Below are 17,669 nucleotides of genomic sequence, written 5' to 3' on the forward strand. Positions count from 1 at the left end.
CATAGTAACTGACACCGCGCTCCCACTTCCCAGCCTGGAGGACAGCGCCGGCCCTCGTATTAGCAACTTGGAAGAGAGGGTGCCCAGGTGGGCGCTCGCAACTTCTTAGGTATCTGCGCGTTCTCTTCGCACCCACTGGCGTGAGCCTGCGCTTTCCGCCTTCCTTCCCTCACAAGCCCCCTTGGCAACCGTCGCCGTTGAGACGGAGGGAGACGCCCCCACGGATTCGCCCCGCCGCGCCTCTCCGCGCGTAGATTGGCCGGAGCGAGGCGAACGGGCCCGGCCTTGGCCGCAGACCGAGCGCTGGCTGTCCTGGAACCGAGGCGGCGGGAGCCCGGGGCGCCTCGCGGCACGGAAGAGCGGCGAGATGCTCAACCGCAAGACCAGCCACTTTTTGGGAATGAGGGTGCAGTCGGAGCTTGAACATCTCTCCGAGCTGCGGCGGGAAGCGGGGAAGGATCGCAGCTCAGTGCGTGGGTTGGCCGCGCGGACGCGAGCGAGTGTGCGGACCCAGTCGACGACAACGACGGCGGCGGCGGCGGCGGCGGCGGCGGCTAAAGCGGATGAAGACCCCGGAGCCAACTTGTTTCCGGTGAGGGCGGGACAGTATGGTCTGCTCGTGAATATTTATAAACCAGCTCCCTCGCAGGCGCCACCCGTCATTACGCTTACTAACGTTCGGGACGTCTCCCGGGCTGCCTGGGCGAGGAGAGGCAGGGGTGTGTGACCCCGGTGGTTACTGTGCTCGCGTAGAGCACCTAGGGCCTGCTGAAGCCCTGCCTCGCCCGCGCCTCTCCTTCTTAGTCCTTGAGATGAGATGGCAAGTTACGGCGCCTTCTCGGGCCCGCTGGAGATTCGCTACGGGCCAGGACACCACAGCTGCCTTCCCCAATTCGCTTTCTTTCCGCAGCCGCCGCTGCCCCGACCCCGGATCTGCATGTGGTGAGTGTGAAGAGACAAAACGTACACTGAATATTTGCGTTCTTCCTTTATTGCCTCCCCAACAGTCCTGTCTGTGGCCAGGGCATCCCCATTTTACAGATGAGACTGAGGCCCGGAGATGCAGTTACTCCAGGTGACTGGAAGCTGGCTTTCCAGCCTCTCCAGTCCAAAGAGGAGGGAGGCAGTGTGAGAAAAAAAGAGCCAAAGACAGAATGTAAATGGAGTCTCATGGCCGCTAAGGAGTATTGTACAGAGGGGGACACTGAGGGCCACAGGGAGTACTTGACCAAGGTCATACAAGGTAGTGGCAGAGCAGAAAAAAGAATTCAAGATTCCTAACCCTAGGCTTTAGAAATGGAGAGGCTCATAAGAGTTCATTTAGGCCCAGAGAGTTAACGATTTGCATAGTTACACAGCAAGCTGGCTAAAGAGCCCAGCTTCACGCCGGTGGCCCAACTCGCAGTCTCACGCACTAGCTGTCACAGCCCTGTCATGATAGGTAATGGCCACCAATTCTCTTTTTCTTTTCCTATAACAGGAAGTACCTGGACATCCATTCCATGCACCAGCTGGAGAAGACCACCAATGCTGAGGAGATGAGGGAGTAGGGACTGAGGGGGGCGCGGGAAGAGCTGTTGGCAAAGGCTGAGGGGTCAGGTTGGGAAAACATGAGGAATGGCTGACTCCAAAGCATGTGGTGGGTGTAGGGTGATGAAAGGAGGCCCAGTTATCACTCACTCCTCTCTCCCTCCCAAGGGTGCTGGCTGAGCTGCTGGAGCTAGGGTGTCCTGAGCAGAACCTGCGAGACGCCATCACCCTGGACCTCTTCTGCCACGCGCTCATTTTCTGCCGCCAGCAGGGCTTCTCACTGGAGCAGACATCAGCGGCTTGTGCCCTGCTCCAGGATCTTCACAAGGCTTGTATTGGTGAGAGGGGGCAGCTACCAGGTTTGAGCCCCAGGGAGAAGAGGAACTGGGGCTGACACAAGTGACCATGGGAAGCAGAAGCAGGGGATTTCTGCCTGGAATATGTCATTATTAGTAGCATTATCATACATAAGCCATCACCTTTCCAATCCACTGCTTCCTTATCTAGAAATTAAGGGTACGGCACACATTTTACAGGACTGTTCTGAGAAATACTATATGCCAATATATGCATAGTGCACAATAAAACCTGCTTTAGAATGTTTAATAGCTCTTGCTTCAGAATGTTTAATAGCTGAAATGGTCTATTTCTTGGTTTATTGTGTCACTTCCCCTAGAATATAAGCTTCGTTAAGGGCAGGACCTTGTCTGTCTTGTTCAGTGCCTAAAACAGCATACAGTGGGCATATAGTGGGTATTCAATATTTGTTACATGAGTTAAGGAAACAAGCCAGCGCTGAAACCCAGATCTGTCTGCCTCTGAAGCTCATGGTCATAAACAGCTGTTGAGTGAACTGAATGAATGGATACCAGAGAGGGCCTCACTGCCGCATCTTCCTTTCCCTGCCAGCAACCCCCTTGGGCAACGTGGAGGAGTGCTACCGCTACTTCACCAATGTCCTTTTTTGCCATGGAGTCAGGGTCAGTTCCCCTGGAACATTCTGGAACCTTTACCCATCCCCAGACAAGGTCTAACCCAGTCTCTCTCACATTCATCACCCTTATCTTGTGAAGACCCCAGTGGGCTCTCCTTGCTCCTACATTGCTGGGCTTTTGGAGGCAAAGCCAGGGCTCCGGAAGGTAGTCAGGGTTCTAATTCTGAGTCATCACCACAGCGGCCTCCTTTCAGCATCGACCTCTTCAAAGAGGAACAACTGCTGGCCTTGGAAGACTACGTGGTCAACACTTATTTCCGCCACTTCAAGCTCTATAAATACGTCTTCACACCCCAGGTAGGGGGTGGTGGACCATGAGGAGCCACCCTCAACCGCCCCTCCCCTCAGTGCAGGTGCACTCCTTTCAGCCTCCCTCTGCCTTGCTTCCCAGGTGCGGCTGGATCTGTCTTTGACTTACATGGGGCTACAGCCACCCAAACTGTGGCCAGAGAGTGAGATGGGTAAGGGAGAGTGCCAGGGCAGGGCAGGGCTGGGCTGGGCCAGGCCTGGGGCCACAGTCTCTTCCTGCTTCTGGTTTGCAGAGAAAGAAGAAAGCAAGGAGGTGGAGGAGCAGGCAGTTACCCTGCAGGAAAAGGAACTAGAGACAGTGGCCCCGCCAGAGCCAGAGCCAAGTGAGGATCTGGAGGGGGCAGGCTGCCCTGTCTCTCTGAGCAGGTGTAGAATGAAGGGTTTGGATCACATCAGGACTTCAGACTTTTTGTTTTTAGTCATAGAGTCCTTTCTCTAAATGATCCCTTATGCAGAAGTCCAAGATGACAGATAAAAGCACAGCTGCAGGCCAGGCGTGGCAGCTCACGCCTGTAATCCCAGCACAATCTGGAGGCGGGCAGATTGCCTGAGCTCAGGAGTTCGCGACCAGCCTGGGCAACACCGTGAAACCCCCTATCTACTAAAATACAAAAAATAGCCAGGTGTGGTGGTGCACGCTTGTAGTCCCAGCTACTCGGGAGGCTGAGGCAGGAGAACTGCATGAACCCAGGAGGTGGAGACTGCAGTGAGCCAAGATCTCGCCACTGCACTCCAGCCTGGGCGACAGAGCAAGACTCTGTCTCAAAACAAACAAAAAAGCACAGCTGAGGTGGCTCCAGAGAAATGATCATTAGAAAGCAAATGACGGTGGCTTAAAACTTACATGATGGGTTGATGGGTGAAGCAAACCACCATGGCACATGTATACCTATGTAGCAAACCTGCATGTTCTGCTTGTATCCCAGAACTTAAGAGTTAAAAAAAAAAAAAAAAAAAAAAAAAAAAAAAAAAAACAGGCCAGGTGCAGTGGCTCACGACTGTAATCCCAGCACTTTGGGAGGCCGAGGCAGGCGGATCACGAGGTCAGGAGATCGAGTCCATCCTGGCTAACACTGTGAAACCCCGTCTCTACTAAAAATACAAAAAATTAGCTGGGCGTGGTGGCGGGCACCTGTAGTCCCAGCTACTGGGAGGCTGAGGCAGGAGAACGGCATGAACCTGGGAGGCAGAGCTTGCAGTGAGCCGAGATCGCTGCCACTGCACTCTAGCCTGGGCGACAAAGCAAGACTCCATCTCAAAAAGAAAAAAAAAAAAAAAGCCTATTACAATAACAGCCAGCACATACTTGGCAACAGGTGTGTAGTGCATGCCCTGCTCTAAGCATTTTACATAAATTAACTCATTTAATCCTCCCTCAATCCTATGTGCTAGGTATCACTATCCGCATTTCACACAAGGAAACTGAGGCACAGATAGGTTAAATAACCTGCCTAAGGTCACACAGCTACTGAATAGGGATCAGAATTTGAATCTGCAAAGTCCAGCGTAGCCACCCAACCCAACTACCTCTCACACAAGGGCTGGCTGACGTTTCCTAAAGGGAAACAACATTGCTACCTCTATATCCCCCAGGGGAAATTTGGGGGCTGTGTTTGCCCGAGTAGGGACCATCCCCCATTGCCAGACAGCATCTCTCCTCACCCTGCCCCTTCTTCCCCTGCCCATGCAGGCCACATCCACGTCCTCCGAGCCTACATCAAGACCCAAGTGAACAAGGAGCTGGAGCAGCTCCAGCGGCTGGTGGAGGAGCGGCTCAAGGCCAGCGAGGAAAGGCTCAGCAGCAAGTTGACTGCACTAGAGCAGCCCTTCCAGCTACCTCCGGGTAAAAGCAAGAGCAAGACCAAGTGACCCCCAACATTTTCCCCAATAAAGGTCTGGGCCAGAATGGCACCATCCCTGCACCCTGCTGAGCACCTTCTGGGCTTTCCTGCCCAAGCCAGACAGACACAGGACACCCGCTCTCCCTGGCATGTAGATTTTATTTCATATGCAGCACAGGCAGCACTGACCGGGCCAGGCATGGCGTTCAGAGTGGCTCCCTTCCACCCCAGCTCTGATCTCAGAGCCCTGGCTAGTGGGGAGAGAGGTACTGGGCTGGTCTTCAAGAGGGTAGCAGGATCAGTGATGGGCCTGAGGCCAGAGCCCAGAGGAGCTGGAATGATCAAAACCCTTCTGGAGAGTTCTGCTTCCTGGGAATCCCTGGGGTTGAGGTCCTAGCCCAACACAAGCACGGCCTCATCCTCAGTTATAGCAGCAGAGTCTCCATCTTCTTCAGGGCCCATGATGGGAAAAGGCCCAGGGGGCCGGTGCTGAAAGAGAGCCGCCCGGTTCTGCTGCTCCCCTTTCTTCACCCAGTGCCCGTAGAGCCGGAAGGCACAGTTGTCGATGAGGCGCCGCACTGACCGCAGCGCATAAGGGTCCCTCAACAGTGCGTTCTTGGTCAGTGGCCGTACACGATTGGTGCTTAGGGCCACTCGTCCAGCAGCCAGCACTGTCCACACTGCCACCTGGGAAGTGGGGCAGGGTGAGCTCTAGTGCAGGGGAAAGATCACGGGACACAGGAACAGGCCCAGACCCTGACACACTCAGGCTTACCCGGAACCGCTGGCGGGGGGTGAGGTTCCAGGGTTGGCTGCCTTCACAACGCTCAAAGAAGGGGTGCTGTAGGGCCTGCTCAGCTGTCAGGCGTGCCTCAGGATCCACCTGCAGCAGCCTGGAGATCTAGGAGAGACCCAGAGCATGAGGGGCAGCTCTTGGGCCTCCCCTACTGTCCTCTCAGCCCCAGCTCACCAGGTCTTTGACAGTGCTGGAACGGTCGTCCCACTCAGGGGAACTGAACTGGTACTGGCCCTCCATGATCATGCGTAACATCAGGATCTGCCGCCGGTGCCAGAAGGGTGGCGAGCCAGCCAGGAGTGTGAACAAGATCACCCCACAGGCCCAGCTGGGAAAGAGACTGGAGTCAGGCGGGACTGGGTGACAGGCAGACCCAGCAAAGGACAGCAAGCATAGGAGGGAGGGAGAGACCAGGAACTCACAGGTCGACCTCCTTGCCATAGCCTGGGTGGGTTTCATCCATGGAGCATTTAAGGATCTCTGGCGCTAGATACCCTGGGGTCCCACACAACTCTGGGGAGAGAGGACCAAGATTGAGGGGATGCCACCAGCCCCTCCAGGGCCCTTAGCACTGGATCTCTGCTGGAGCCTCCTCAACGCTGCCAGGACTACCAGTGTTCCTATCCTCCTCCTGCCTGCCTTCTGCCAAGTCTCCTGCCGAGGCACTATCCCTGCTCAACAGTTGGCTCACCATGGCTCCTGGTGGCCTTCCTAGGAAAACCTGGGTTTTGGATTGATTTCAAGGTCCTTGTTGCACCATATCATTTGCCTCCTCCAACCCTACCTGCCCACTATCCAAGCCAACCAATCCACTCCTCACAACTTGTTACCTTAGTTTTATATATATCATAATGCATATGGAAAGATTATATATTTTTACATACATCACAATACATATGTAAAAAAAATTTTCTGCATTCCTATCTGCCCAAACCTCTTTCCACCTATAATCTCCAACCATCACTCAACCCAAGGGGAAGAAGCGGAGATAAGGAATTTCTTTTTTTCTTTTTGGAGATGGAGTCGCCCTGTCGCCTAGTCTGGTGTACAATGGCATGATTTCGGCTTAATGTAACCTCCGCCTCCCAGGTTCAAGCGATTCTCCTGCCTCAGTCTCCCGAGTAGCTGGGATTACAGGCGCGTGCCACCACGCCTGGCTAATTTTTTGTATCTTTAGTAGAGACGGGCTTTCACCATGTTGGCCAGGCTGGTCTTGAACTCCTGACTCGTGATCCGCCCGCCTTGGGCTCCCAAAGTGCTGGGATTACAGGCGTGAGCCACCGCGCCCGGCGAGCTATGGGATTTCTTAAAGCACATAATGGGTAAGTGCCTTCTTTAAAACCCTTCCCTGATTCCACATCATGACACATGATCAAATCTACAATTCTAAAGTCCAGAGCCCTCCAAAACTTTATCCAAGTCTGTATTTTTATATTTATTTATTTATTTTTAGAGACAGGGTCACTATGTCACACAGGCTGGAGTGTGGTGGCACTATCACAGCTCATTGCAGCCTTGGGCTCCTAGGCCCAAATGATCCTTCTCCTTCAGCCTCTCGAGTAGCTGGGGTGACAGATGTGTGCCACCACGCTTAGCTCAAGTCTGTATTTTTAGTTTGTTCTACTACTCGGGCACCAATTCTTCCAGTACTTTCTGAACTGTGTTCCATGGCACACTTCCAGGAGATTTTAACAGCCCTGAATTGAAACTGACTTTCTTGGGAAATTCATTCCTACACCAAGTATTTATTGAATGCCAAGTTGCATTGATTCGCCAAGTGGCAAACGAGATGTGCCCTTACCGAGCTCACTGTCTACCTGAAGGCAAGCGAGAAATAATAAAGTAAGACGTGTTGTGAATGAAGAAGATGGGAGAACAAAAAGCAAGGGGACCTAAGCTGCCCTGGAGGTTTAACGTGAAGCCTGAATTACCCAAGCCAAGGAGAGGACGGAGTGGGCAGAGGCAAAGATGATTCCAGAAAGGGGAAAAGTACATGTGGAAGTCCAAAGGGTTTTAAAGTACAACATCCACCAGACATGTAAGTCCAAAGGTTAAGAGTATGAACTCTGGAGTCAGACTGTCCAAGTTCAAATCCTAGCATTAGGACCCTAGAGTAGTCATGTCACCTCTTTGAGCCTATCTATAAAAAAAGAGACACAAATACTATCTGTCACACAGGGCTGTGGAGAGGATTTAGGGGAATAAGCCATATAAAGACTGGTGCCAACCAGGCACAGTGCTCACGCCTGTAATCCCAGCACTTTTGGAGGCTGGGACAGGAGGATCACTTGAGGTCAGGAGTTCAAGACCAGCCTGGCCAACATTGTGAAACTCCATCTCTACTAAAAATACAAAAATGAGCCGGGTGTGATGGTGGGCACCTGTAATCCCAACTACTCGGGAGGCTGAGGCAGAAGAATAGCTTGAACCCAGGAGGCGGAGATTGCGGTGAGTGAAGATCATGCCACTGCACCCCAGCCTGGGTGACAGAGTGAGACTCTGTCTCAAAAAAAAAAAAAAAAAGAAAAAAAAAAAAGACTGGTGCCTGCCTCACAGGTGAATGCCCAGTAAACGGTAGCTTTTCATAAGTCTAGTAAAAAGCCACTGAGGGAGAGAGTCAGTGGCAGACTAAAGGCTCTGAAGAATCCCACAGGTGGATTTTATTTGAAGTTTCCCATTTGCAGTAGAAACATTCCTGTCACAACAACTGTATTCATATCAGGTGAACCTGAGGCCCAGGGCCCAGGTGGGAAGTGCAGTCTGGACACATCACATCAGGCTCTTGTGGTCCTGCACTCCAGACCCCAAACATGTGGCTGAGCATGACTCTGCTCTGCTCCCTTTTTTACCTCCTCTATGGGGCTCAGGCTGAATTGGCGTTCCTTCCTCCGGGCTCCCCTGGCATGGCCCTCTGCCCACTTGTGCACCACTGTCTGTCTGCCTGCTTGTCTGTCTCCATCCTCCCAGGTCAGGATGCCCACTCTGAGGTAAACATAGGCTTTGCGCCCACAGGGTACTTGGCAAGTGCCCAATGACTTCTCCCTTTTTCTTGGCACCAGGGACTTGGTACTCAGACCCAGCCAACCAATCTCATCAGGCCTGGGTCTCCCCTCCCAAGCCTATTAGGGCACTAGATCCCCTCACCTCGAAGCTTCTCGCCAGGTTCCAAGTGGCAGGAGAACCCGAAATCTGAAAGTCGGATCTGCATATTGTCATCTAGGAGAATATTCTCGGGCTTCAGATCTCGATGCACAATGTTGTTGGCATGGAGAAAGCTCACTGCTTCCAGCAGAGACCGCATGATGGGCCTGGGGGAAGGGGAGGCGGGTGCAGTCTCCTCCTCGGCTCCTCCCTGCCATGTCCCACCCCCTGCTCATCCCTGGGGCTGCAGGCTCAACCCTTACCTGGTTTCCTTTTCAGAGAGGGCCACCTTCTCTGTGAGATAGTCAAACAGCTCTCCCTTCCGCATCCTAAGGGAAGGAGGGGCATAGGAGGCAGCTGCATCCCACAGTGGGGGCTGAGAAAACAGACCAGTGCTCATACAAAATATCGTGGAAGAGGCCACTAAAGATAGATTCCTCTGCGGACAAACCAAAGGGTCTAGAGACACAGCACTCCAACAAGGCAGTTTGGCCTGGTGTGTTGGCAGCTGAAATACCTGCATTATGCCATGACTGGGCAATTATGGCAAAAATAAGAGACTTCTTGTGACAATATAATTTATAGGAGGTTCTTGTTGTTTGAGAGTAACTATGCCTGAAAAAGGCCATTCAGAGTGAATCTATAAAGAAAATGGACCAAAATTTCAGTTTTTTTGTGGCACAAAGGTTGAATAGGACCTTATTTTGAAATTTTGTCTTTAAAAGCTGAGGTTATGTGTCAATTAAAAATAATACTTTCAAAATTGAGGTTATACTTGCACTCTGCATCAGTCCTCAAAGTAACATTATCAGGTGCTGTTTTGGGGAGTGTAGTCACTCTGCACAGCTACAGGATGGCATAATAGACATCTTTATGTCCCCTCTGACTTTTGCAGAGGGCCATTTCTGTAAATATATTGAAGCCTTCATGAATTTTTTTCCAAGGGCCTCTTTTAAATCTTTGGAATTCAAATCATTCTCTTTTGAAATACCTTTGCAATTGGTTTGCATTATACCAACTGCATCTGACATTCAGATTCTGACCAGAAAAAGAACTGACGGGCAGAGACAGACACTAGAGTAGTTAGTGTGTTAAGCAGCAAGAGAGGCTGGTGAGCGAGGATCTATTTTCTAAGTGGTCAGTCCACTGCTGAACACTCTCTTTTTTTTGGAGATACAGTCTCACTCTGTCACCCAGGCTGGAGTGCAATGGCACAATCTCAGCTCACTGCAACCTCTGCCTCCCGGGTTCAAGCAATTCTCCCGCCTCGGCCTCCCGATTAGCTGGGATTACAGGCACCCACCACCATGCCTGGCCAATTTTTTGTTATTTTAGTAGAGACGGGGTTTCATCATGTTGGCCAGGATGGTCTCGATCTCTTGACTTCGTGATCTGCCCGTCTCGGCCTCCCAAAGTGCTGGGATTACAGGCGTGAGCCACTGCACCTGGCCGCAATCTCTTCAGGCTGGGCGTGGTGGCTCATGCCTGTAATCCCAGCACTTTGGGAGGCCGAGACGGGCAGATCACGAGGTGAGGAGATCAAGACCATCCTGGCTAACATGGTGAAATCCCATCTCTACTAAAAAAATACAAAAATTAACCGGGTGTGGTGGCAGGCACCTGTAGTCCCAGCTACTCAGGAGGCTAAGGCAGGAGAATCGCAATGGCATGATCTCAGCTCACTGCAGTCTCCACTTCTCGGGTTCAAGTGATTCTCCTGCCTCAGCCTCCCGAGTGTAGATGGGCTTACAGGCGTGCACCACCACACCCAGCTAATTTTTGTATTTTTAGTAGAGACGGGTTTTCGCCATGTTGTCCAGGCTGGTCTTGAACTCCTAACCTCAGGTGATCCACCCACCTCAGCCTCTCAAAATGCTGGGATTACAGGCATGAGCCACCACGCCTGGCTGGTCACTTACTTTTTTTTGTTGAGACGGAGTCTCACTCTGTCGCCCAGGCTGGAGTGCAGTGGCGCAATCTTGGCTCACTGCAAGCTCTGCCTCCCGGGTTCACACCATTCTCCTGCCTCAGTCTCCCGAGTAACTGGGACTACAGGCGCCCGCCACCACGCCCGGCTGATTTTTTGTATTTTTAGTAGAAATGGGGTTTCACCGTGTTAGCCAGGATGGTCTCGATCTCCTGACTTCATGATCCACCCGCCTCGGCCTCCCAAAGTGCTGGGATTACAGGCGTGAGCCACTGTGCCCGGCTGCTAGTCACTATTAAAGAATTTGCCTCAATCATGGTACCAAGGGAGAAGGCCAGAGCCATGGGCTAGCAGGCAGGCCCAGGTGATAGAGAGCCCCAGCTGGAACAGGAAGGTGTGAGCAGGTTGGGTCCAGCCCACTGCACCACAAATGCTGGGCCATACATGGAGGTCGGGAGGAGGCTTCTCAGATGGTGGCAGGGAGATACTCACAGGTCAAACACCAGGAACATGAAGCTAGAAGACTCGTAGGAATCGATGAGGGTGACTAGGGAGAGAGGAAGAGAGGCAGAGAGACAGAGATGGAAAGGAGCGGATGCACATTAACGGGGCTTGGCCACCCTGGGACAGCAGCAGGCTGTTACTGGGAAGAAAGGAGAACCAGAGGAGGCAGTGGGGGCCCAACGGATGGCCACTCTTTAGTGGAATGAAGGGAGGAGAGGCGTGGAGGCAATGTTGGTGGAAGTGGGCTATGGGAAGGGCCAGCAGGAGGTGGGGGGTCGTCTGCTAACAGAAGCAAGGAAGACAGCCTCACTGATGTGGGGGTGGCCGGCGACCTGACGAAGGATGTGTGTCTCTCGCCGTGTGGCTTCCCGCACCTCCTCCAGCTGCTCAGGACTCAGCCGCTCAGCTGTCACTTCCATAATCTTCACTGCAAACTCGTGGCCAGTAGCTCGATGAACACAACGGCGGACCACAGAGCTCACTCCTCTGCAAGAGCCGGAAAATAGCACAAGTCAGGGCCTCTGTGCTCACATTTCCGCACAGGCTGGGGCCTCAGCATCCTCATGCCCGCTGTGCCAGACTCTGAAGACCCATCTGGATCACAGGGCAACAAGCTTAGGAGCTCACCCTGGCTTCACAGCAGCCTCAGAAACCTGAGTACCCAGCAAGGCACAACACAAAGCTCACAGGGAAGGCAGGTAGGGCCTGGGTTCAAATCCAGGCTCTGCCACTTCCTCCATGGCAAAGCCTAGGCAAGTCCTTCCCACACTGAGCCTCAGCACTTGTTCCCTGCAGGAAGGGGGAAGAAAGATCTAAGTCTCCGTCCATATTCCACTCACACTTGCCTAATTACCCCATCCAAATCCCAAAGTTCCCTCAAGTGTAGGAAGCTCCAAATAAATATGAAGCCATTGACTAGAAGACCAAAGCTGAAAATTAGACCTTAGTGCAGACCCCAGATTTGCTGCCAATTAACCTAAGTGGTCCCCTGACACAAGGTTCTTGGACTTCAGCTCCTGCAGCTGTGAAATGCAGCCAACAGCATCCTGAAGGGATGTTGAAGGGCATTCATGAGGCACACACAAAGTCCTAGACAAGGATTTCCTTGCTCAGGCTATCACCAACTCCATATGACCCTACACATTCCTCAGACTAAGGAGCAAATCCCTCCAGGATCCAGCCTCAAATCCTGTTTCTTATGCTGGTTCCCTGGCTGCTCTTCACAGAGCCTTACTGCTATGCTCTCTGGGGCCTCCTTGGCCTCACATAACTCACTTGGGAATTCGGCCACCTACATCTAGTTAAATCAAGGGATGTAAACTATTTATCCACAGGCCAAACACAGCCCTCAGATGTGTTACGTTTTGGCCAGTGCAACTTTTTTTTTTTTTTACACAAATCTGAATTCACACATCATAGGTGGGGCAAGAACCCTCCACCTTCCATAACGCTTCCTACTCTCTTACTCTTGGCCACTTCACGGTTTTAATTTCCTGTGCAACCACTAAGGGCATCTGAGTTTGAGGCCATGTTTTAATTATGATCCAGCTTTAATGAGCCTCTTCGAGAATCTGATGAAAGCTGGAGACATCTACAACACACATACATTTTTGCGATTTTAAAGACCCCCCCGAACTCCTACTCATACCTCAAGACCCAGCCCAAAGGTGACTCCTCCTGAGAAGGTGTGCTTTTCTGGAATCCCACAGCACTTGATACAAACCTCTACCTATCTAGCCTGATGCCTTTTTTTTTTTTTTTGAGAAGGAGTCTCCCTCTTTCATCCAGGCTGAAGTGCAGTGGTGCGATCTCGGCTCACTGCAGGCTCCGCCCCCCGGGGTTCACGCCATTCTCCTGCCTCAGCCTCCCACGTAGCTGGGACTACAGGCACCCGCCACCTCGCCCGGCTAATTTTTTGTATTTTTAGTAGAGACGGGGTTTCACCGTGTTAGCCAGGATGGTCTCGATCTCCTGACCTCGTGATCCGCCCGCCTCGGCCTCCCAAAGTGCTGGGATTACAGGCGTGAGCCACCGCGCCCGGCCCCTGATGCCTTTTTAACGTTCACGTGCCAATTTCAGTCACTGGGTGGAGTACCTCCAGGGCATACACATCTTTTCTGTCCTCCCCGTGTTGAGCTTTGTGTTGAAGGCATAAATGAATGAATCCGTGAAAAAATGGGGTTGACCCAAGGTAAGAGTCTAGTCATCAGGTGTTCTCCACTGACCGCTGATTCTTCTTATTTAGAACTATTCAGTCATCCGGGCGCGGTAGCTCACGCCTGTAATCCCAGCACTTTGGGAGGCTGAGGCAGGCAGATCACGAGATCAGGAGTTCAAGACCAGCGTGGCCAATATGGTGAAACCCCCTCCTCTACTAAAAATACAAATTAGCCGGCGTGGTGGCGCGCGCCTGTAATCCCAGCTACTCAGGAGGCTGAGGCAGGAGGATCACTTGAACCCGGGAGGCAGAGGTTGTAGTGAGCCGAGATCGCGCCACTGCATTCCGGCCTGGGCGACAGAGCGAGACTCCGTCTCAAAAAAAAAACTATCCAGTCCTCTCCTGAGAAAACCTCAACTTGAAAGAAATACACACACACACACTATCCAGTCCTCTCCTGAGAAAACCTCAACTTGAAAGAAACACACACACACACCCCAGAACTCTCCAGCTCTCAAACGGAAGCGGGAATGCTGGGGCTCGACCTCTTTGGACCTCCGTTTCCCTGGCCGCGGCCTCACCTGCCGATGACGTCCTTAGGGTCGTACTTCTGGTAAAACTCCTTGGCGGCGGCCCAGTCGGGCAGCTCATCCTCCGGCCCCACGTCCAGCGTCATCCTGAAGGAGGCGGGGACCTGCGTGGAGGAGGAGGGCAGTGAGGGCAGGGAGGCCCACAGGCTCTGAGACGACCCGCATCGCGGCTCCCGGCGGCGCAACCCTTGCGGCTGGGGCGCCAGGGTCCTGGGGGGTGGGGGTGGGATGGGGGAAGGACCCGGACTGGGGAGACCCCGCAGAAGAGCCTGGGGGCGGGAGGATGGCAGGGCAGGGAGGGGAGTGGGGAGATGTGCCCAGGAAGCAGGGGGAAGGGGCGCAAGGACAGGCGGCTGGTGCCACGCAGGCGCATTCGGGCGGGCGCAGGAAGGGGACGAGGGTCTAGCGCAGGCTCACCCGCGGGGGCAGGTAGAGGAGCCAGGGTCGACGCGAGCTGCGCTGTCGCCGGATTCGCCTGCAGTCGCTCACCTTAACCCCCGGCGGCGGGCGACGACCCAATGCTCCGCCTCCATCCTGCCCGCCAATGGTCAGCGCCGCCCGAAGACTGAGGCTCAGAAGCCCTTCCGATTGGAAACCGGCCGCCCAATTGGAGCTGGGGCGTGCGTCGGAGCTCGGCGTGACCTAAGGCTGCGACGCGACGCCGGGGCGCGGCTTCAGACACGGCCAATTACCGAGTGGCATCTGCTGGACAGCAGAGGGCGGAGCTTGTTGTCACGTGGGCTTGGAGGCCTGGAATGGGATCCGGAAGTCGGGTTTACTGGAAACGTGATCTCTGGGTGGCGGGGAAGCAGGACCTTCCCGCGCCTCTAGTTCCCAGACTTGAGCAGAGTTCCTTCGGTCTCCTCCAAGCATCCCTAACTGAATTCAGCATTTTCTCTTTTTTCAGACAGGGTCTCGCTCTGTAGCCCACGCTGAGGCTGCAGTGTAGCGATCATAACTGTAGTAGCGATCATAGCTCACTGCAGCCTTGAACTTTCGGGCTCAAGCGATCCTCCCGCCTCGGCCTCCCAAAATGCTGGGATTACAGGCTTGAGCCACAACGCCCAGCAAGCTCTTTTCAATATTAGCAGCCTGGCCCAAAGCGCCTGTCTTGAGTACACTCCAGCCCTTAAAACATTTGGACACCCGCAGCTTGGACCCCAGCTTGGCCTCTTAGTTCGGACTTAGAAGGCCAGAAAAAGCCTTCTCTTTCTGTGTCCGCTTCAACTCCTCCTGAATACATCCAAAGCCCTAGCGTTTACTATCTGGGATTTATACACTTTCTTAATCTTCCACCCTCTCCCAAAAGCCTTGTATCACACTCTGTTCTAAACCCACCAGGTTGTTAGATTCTGCCAGGAGCGACTCAGTGCATAGCTCAGACCTGGCATTCACTAACAAATTTTTATGACCGTCTAAGACCTAGGGACTAGACTGAGAGCAATGAAACACACACACACCCCTACCCTGTGGAGGTTATGTTCCAGCCAAAGAGGAGAAGAATTAACTTATCTTCCAACAGCTATCTTAGAAATGACACTTTGGGAATACAATTATGAGGGAAGAAAAATGAATTCAGGTAACTTTTTACAGAGTACTTTGACTCTATACCATCAATCTAAAGGCAAAATTGCAAAGAAATCTTGAACTTTACTTAGATTTGTTGTTTGGTAATATAATGGGATAATTATTCTGAAGCTGAGTAATCAACATATTGATGTGACTGGAAGCCAAGGTTCTTTTTTTTTTTTTTTTTTGAGATGGAGTCTCGCTCTGTCGCCCAGGCTGGAGTGCGGTGGCACAATCTCGGCTCACTGCAACTTCTGCCTCCCGGGTTCACGCCATTCTCCTGCCTCAGCCTCCTGAGTAGCTGGGACTACAGGCGCCCGCCACCACGCCTGGCTAATTTTTTTTTGTATTTTTAGTAGAGACGGGGTTTCACCGTGTTCGCCAGGATGGTCTCGATCTCCTGACCTCATGATCCGCCCACCTCAGTCTCCCAAAGTGCTGGGATTACAGGCGTGAGCCACTGCGCCCGGCTGAAGCCAAGGTTCTTAACTGGGAATCTGGAATCTGGAATGGGGAAAGTGGAGAAAGAACCCTATGATTGACTGGAATTTTTAAAATGATTTTTAAAAAGATTTAAAATAGATAACATTAACTATTTACTGGCTCTTACCTCTGCTTTCAGCATGCCCCAAGCAGTAACTTCCCAGTAGAACGCCTAGTGTCTAGATGCTGATTTCTCAATAACAGTCCCCAATAAAAGGAACCAAGGCTGTTCAGGAGAAATAGCCAATTTCTAGGCTTCTGCAGGGAAAGTACAAGGTGAGTCTGGAGTGATTTATGCCAGAAATTACTAATGAGTGGGGCTTATCACAAGGACACAGGAACCAGATTGAAAGAGTTTCCATAGGTCAATATCAGGGATAAAAATAATAATGAAGAGCATGAGGGACCTTGCTGATGTGCTGCAAATGTTATATTCCTATAGATGGTGAGTGACTGACCACACAGGTTTACTTACGTTAAAACATTCATCGGCTAGGCACGGTAGCTCACGCGTGTAATACCAGCACTTTGGGAGGCTGAGGTGGGCGGATCACAAGGTCAGGTCGAGACCAGCCTGACCAACATGGTGAAATCCCATTTCTACTAAAAATACAAAAATTAGCCGGGCATGGTGGCACGTGCCTGTAACCTTAGCTACTCAGGAGGCTGAAGCAGGAGAATCACTTGAACCCAGAAGGCAGAGGTTGCAGTGAGATCACACCACTGCACTCCAGCCTGGGTGACAGAGGGAGACTCCATCTCAAAAAAAAAAAAAAAATTAATCAAGCTGCACACTTAAGATCTGTGCATTGGGCTGAGCGCGGTGGATCACACCTGTAATCCCAGCACTTTGGGAGGCCAAGGTGGGTGGACCACGAGGTCGAGATCGAGACCATCCTGGCCAACATGGTGAAACCCTGTCTCTACTAAAAATACGAAAATTAGCAGGGCATGGTGGCTTAAAAACTAGATGACATGGCTGGGCGCGGTGGCTCACGCTTGTAATCCCAGCACTTTGGGAGGCCGCGGCGGGCGGATCACGAGGTCAGGAGATCGAGACCATCCTGGCTAACGTGGTGAAATCCCCTCTCTACTTGAGAGGCTGAGACAGAATGGTGTGAACCCAGGAGGTGGAGCTTGCAGTGAGCCGAGATTGTGCCACGGCACTCCAGCCTAGGTAACAGAGCGAGACTCCGTCTCAAAACAAACAAACAAAAACACTTTCTAAAATGTGTTACCCGTTTCTCCTGATTTAGAAATTGCAGAGTGAATCCAGTAAAATCTTATCTATAGAGCAGTAGTTCTCAAACTATGTGTACTAGAATTGGGAAACTGAGAAATCCTGATGCCGAGGCTGTACCTCACACCAATTAAGTCAGAATATAGTCTGGGTAAAGCCCAGGCCTAACTACTTTTTAAAGCTCCCAGGTGGTTCCATTGTGAAGCTATGTTGAGAACACTGCCCTGTATATTGGCTTCTACCCACTGTTTTAATTCTAACTTCTGAGACCACCAATCAATTCTCTTCCTTCTTCCTGGAACATCTGGGAACACTGAGGACAGCCATCATGTGCGTCTCCTTCCCTTCTAGTCTCTCTTCAGTGTGCAACATCTCCAGTTCCTTTAGGTGCTCTTCTGGACTCTGAGTTATGGTAAAGTGCTTGCCAGGACACACATACTCCAAAAGGCTTGACTCATAATAACCCCAAACTGCAAACATCCCAAAGTCCACCAACAGTAAATGGACAAATTGTGATACATTCATGATTGAATACTACACAGCAATGAAAACTACACCTATTCCAAATATTGACGAATCTCACAATG

At 52.1% G+C, this 17,669-nt stretch overlaps 2 protein-coding genes across 4 annotated transcripts; one reads left to right on the plus strand and one right to left on the minus strand.

Moving 5' to 3' along the window:
- The first annotated feature begins 56 nt into the window (after positions 1-56).
- On the plus strand, positions 57-4,755 carry CCDC189 (coiled-coil domain containing 189). Of its 3 annotated transcripts, XM_003280443.3 has the most exons (9): positions 57-592; positions 911-942; positions 1,481-1,546; positions 1,699-1,868; positions 2,440-2,510; positions 2,705-2,821; positions 2,916-2,985; positions 3,067-3,156; positions 4,524-4,755. In XM_003280443.3, the coding sequence occupies exons 1-9, from the start codon at positions 368-370 to the stop codon at positions 4,700-4,702; spliced, it is 1,020 nt and encodes a 339-aa protein (XP_003280491.2). In that variant the 5' UTR covers positions 57-367; the 3' UTR covers positions 4,703-4,755. The 3 variants fall into 3 exon arrangements, 2 of the variants coding, with proteins under 2 accessions (XP_003280491.2, XP_030654294.1); XM_030798434.1 differs by lacking the exon at positions 3,067-3,156; XR_004026738.1 differs by lacking the exons at positions 57-592; positions 2,440-2,510; positions 2,705-2,821; positions 2,916-2,985; positions 3,067-3,156 and having other exon boundaries at positions 698-942; positions 1,481-1,868; positions 4,524-4,744.
- A 58-nt stretch (positions 4,756-4,813) lies between these two features.
- Positions 4,814-14,428, minus strand: PHKG2 (phosphorylase kinase catalytic subunit gamma 2). The gene is made up of 10 exons (XM_012505359.2): positions 14,208-14,428; positions 13,782-13,894; positions 11,353-11,528; positions 11,031-11,085; positions 8,875-8,940; positions 8,615-8,778; positions 5,893-5,983; positions 5,645-5,798; positions 5,450-5,575; positions 4,814-5,361 (listed from the first exon to the last, which is right to left on the minus strand). The coding sequence occupies exons 2-10, from the start codon at positions 13,874-13,876 to the stop codon at positions 5,068-5,070; spliced, it is 1,221 nt and encodes a 406-aa protein (XP_012360813.1). The 5' UTR covers positions 13,877-13,894; positions 14,208-14,428; the 3' UTR covers positions 4,814-5,067.
- Between the last annotated feature and the right edge of the window lie 3,241 nt (positions 14,429-17,669).

This window comes from Nomascus leucogenys, chromosome 2 (assembly GCF_006542625.1).
Source record: "Nomascus leucogenys isolate Asia chromosome 2, Asia_NLE_v1, whole genome shotgun sequence".
Taxonomy (NCBI): Eukaryota; Metazoa; Chordata; class Mammalia; order Primates; family Hylobatidae; genus Nomascus; species Nomascus leucogenys.

Bases quoted from the DNA above. Each gene is read 5' to 3' on its own strand.
- CCDC189 (XM_003280443.3), top strand. From the start codon at position 368: ATGCTCAACCGCAAGACCAGCCACTTTTTGGGAATGAGGGTGCAGTCG. The intron at 593-910 runs GTGAGGGCGGGA...TTCTTTCCGCAG, and splicing joins CCGGAGCCAACTTGTTTCCG to CCGCCGCTGCCCCGACCCCG. The intron at 1,869-2,439 runs GTGAGAGGGGGC...TTTCCCTGCCAG, and splicing joins TCTTCACAAGGCTTGTATTG to CAACCCCCTTGGGCAACGTG.
- PHKG2 (XM_012505359.2), bottom strand. From the start codon at position 13,876: ATGACGCTGGACGTGGGGCCGGAGGATGAGCTGCCCGACTGGGCCGCC. The intron at 11,529-13,781 runs GTGAGGCCGCGG...CGGCTCTTGCAG, and splicing joins CCTAAGGACGTCATCGGCAG to AGGAGTGAGCTCTGTGGTCC. The intron at 8,779-8,874 runs GTAAGGGTTGAG...CCCTTCCCCCAG, and splicing joins CTCTCTGAAAAGGAAACCAG to GCCCATCATGCGGTCTCTGC.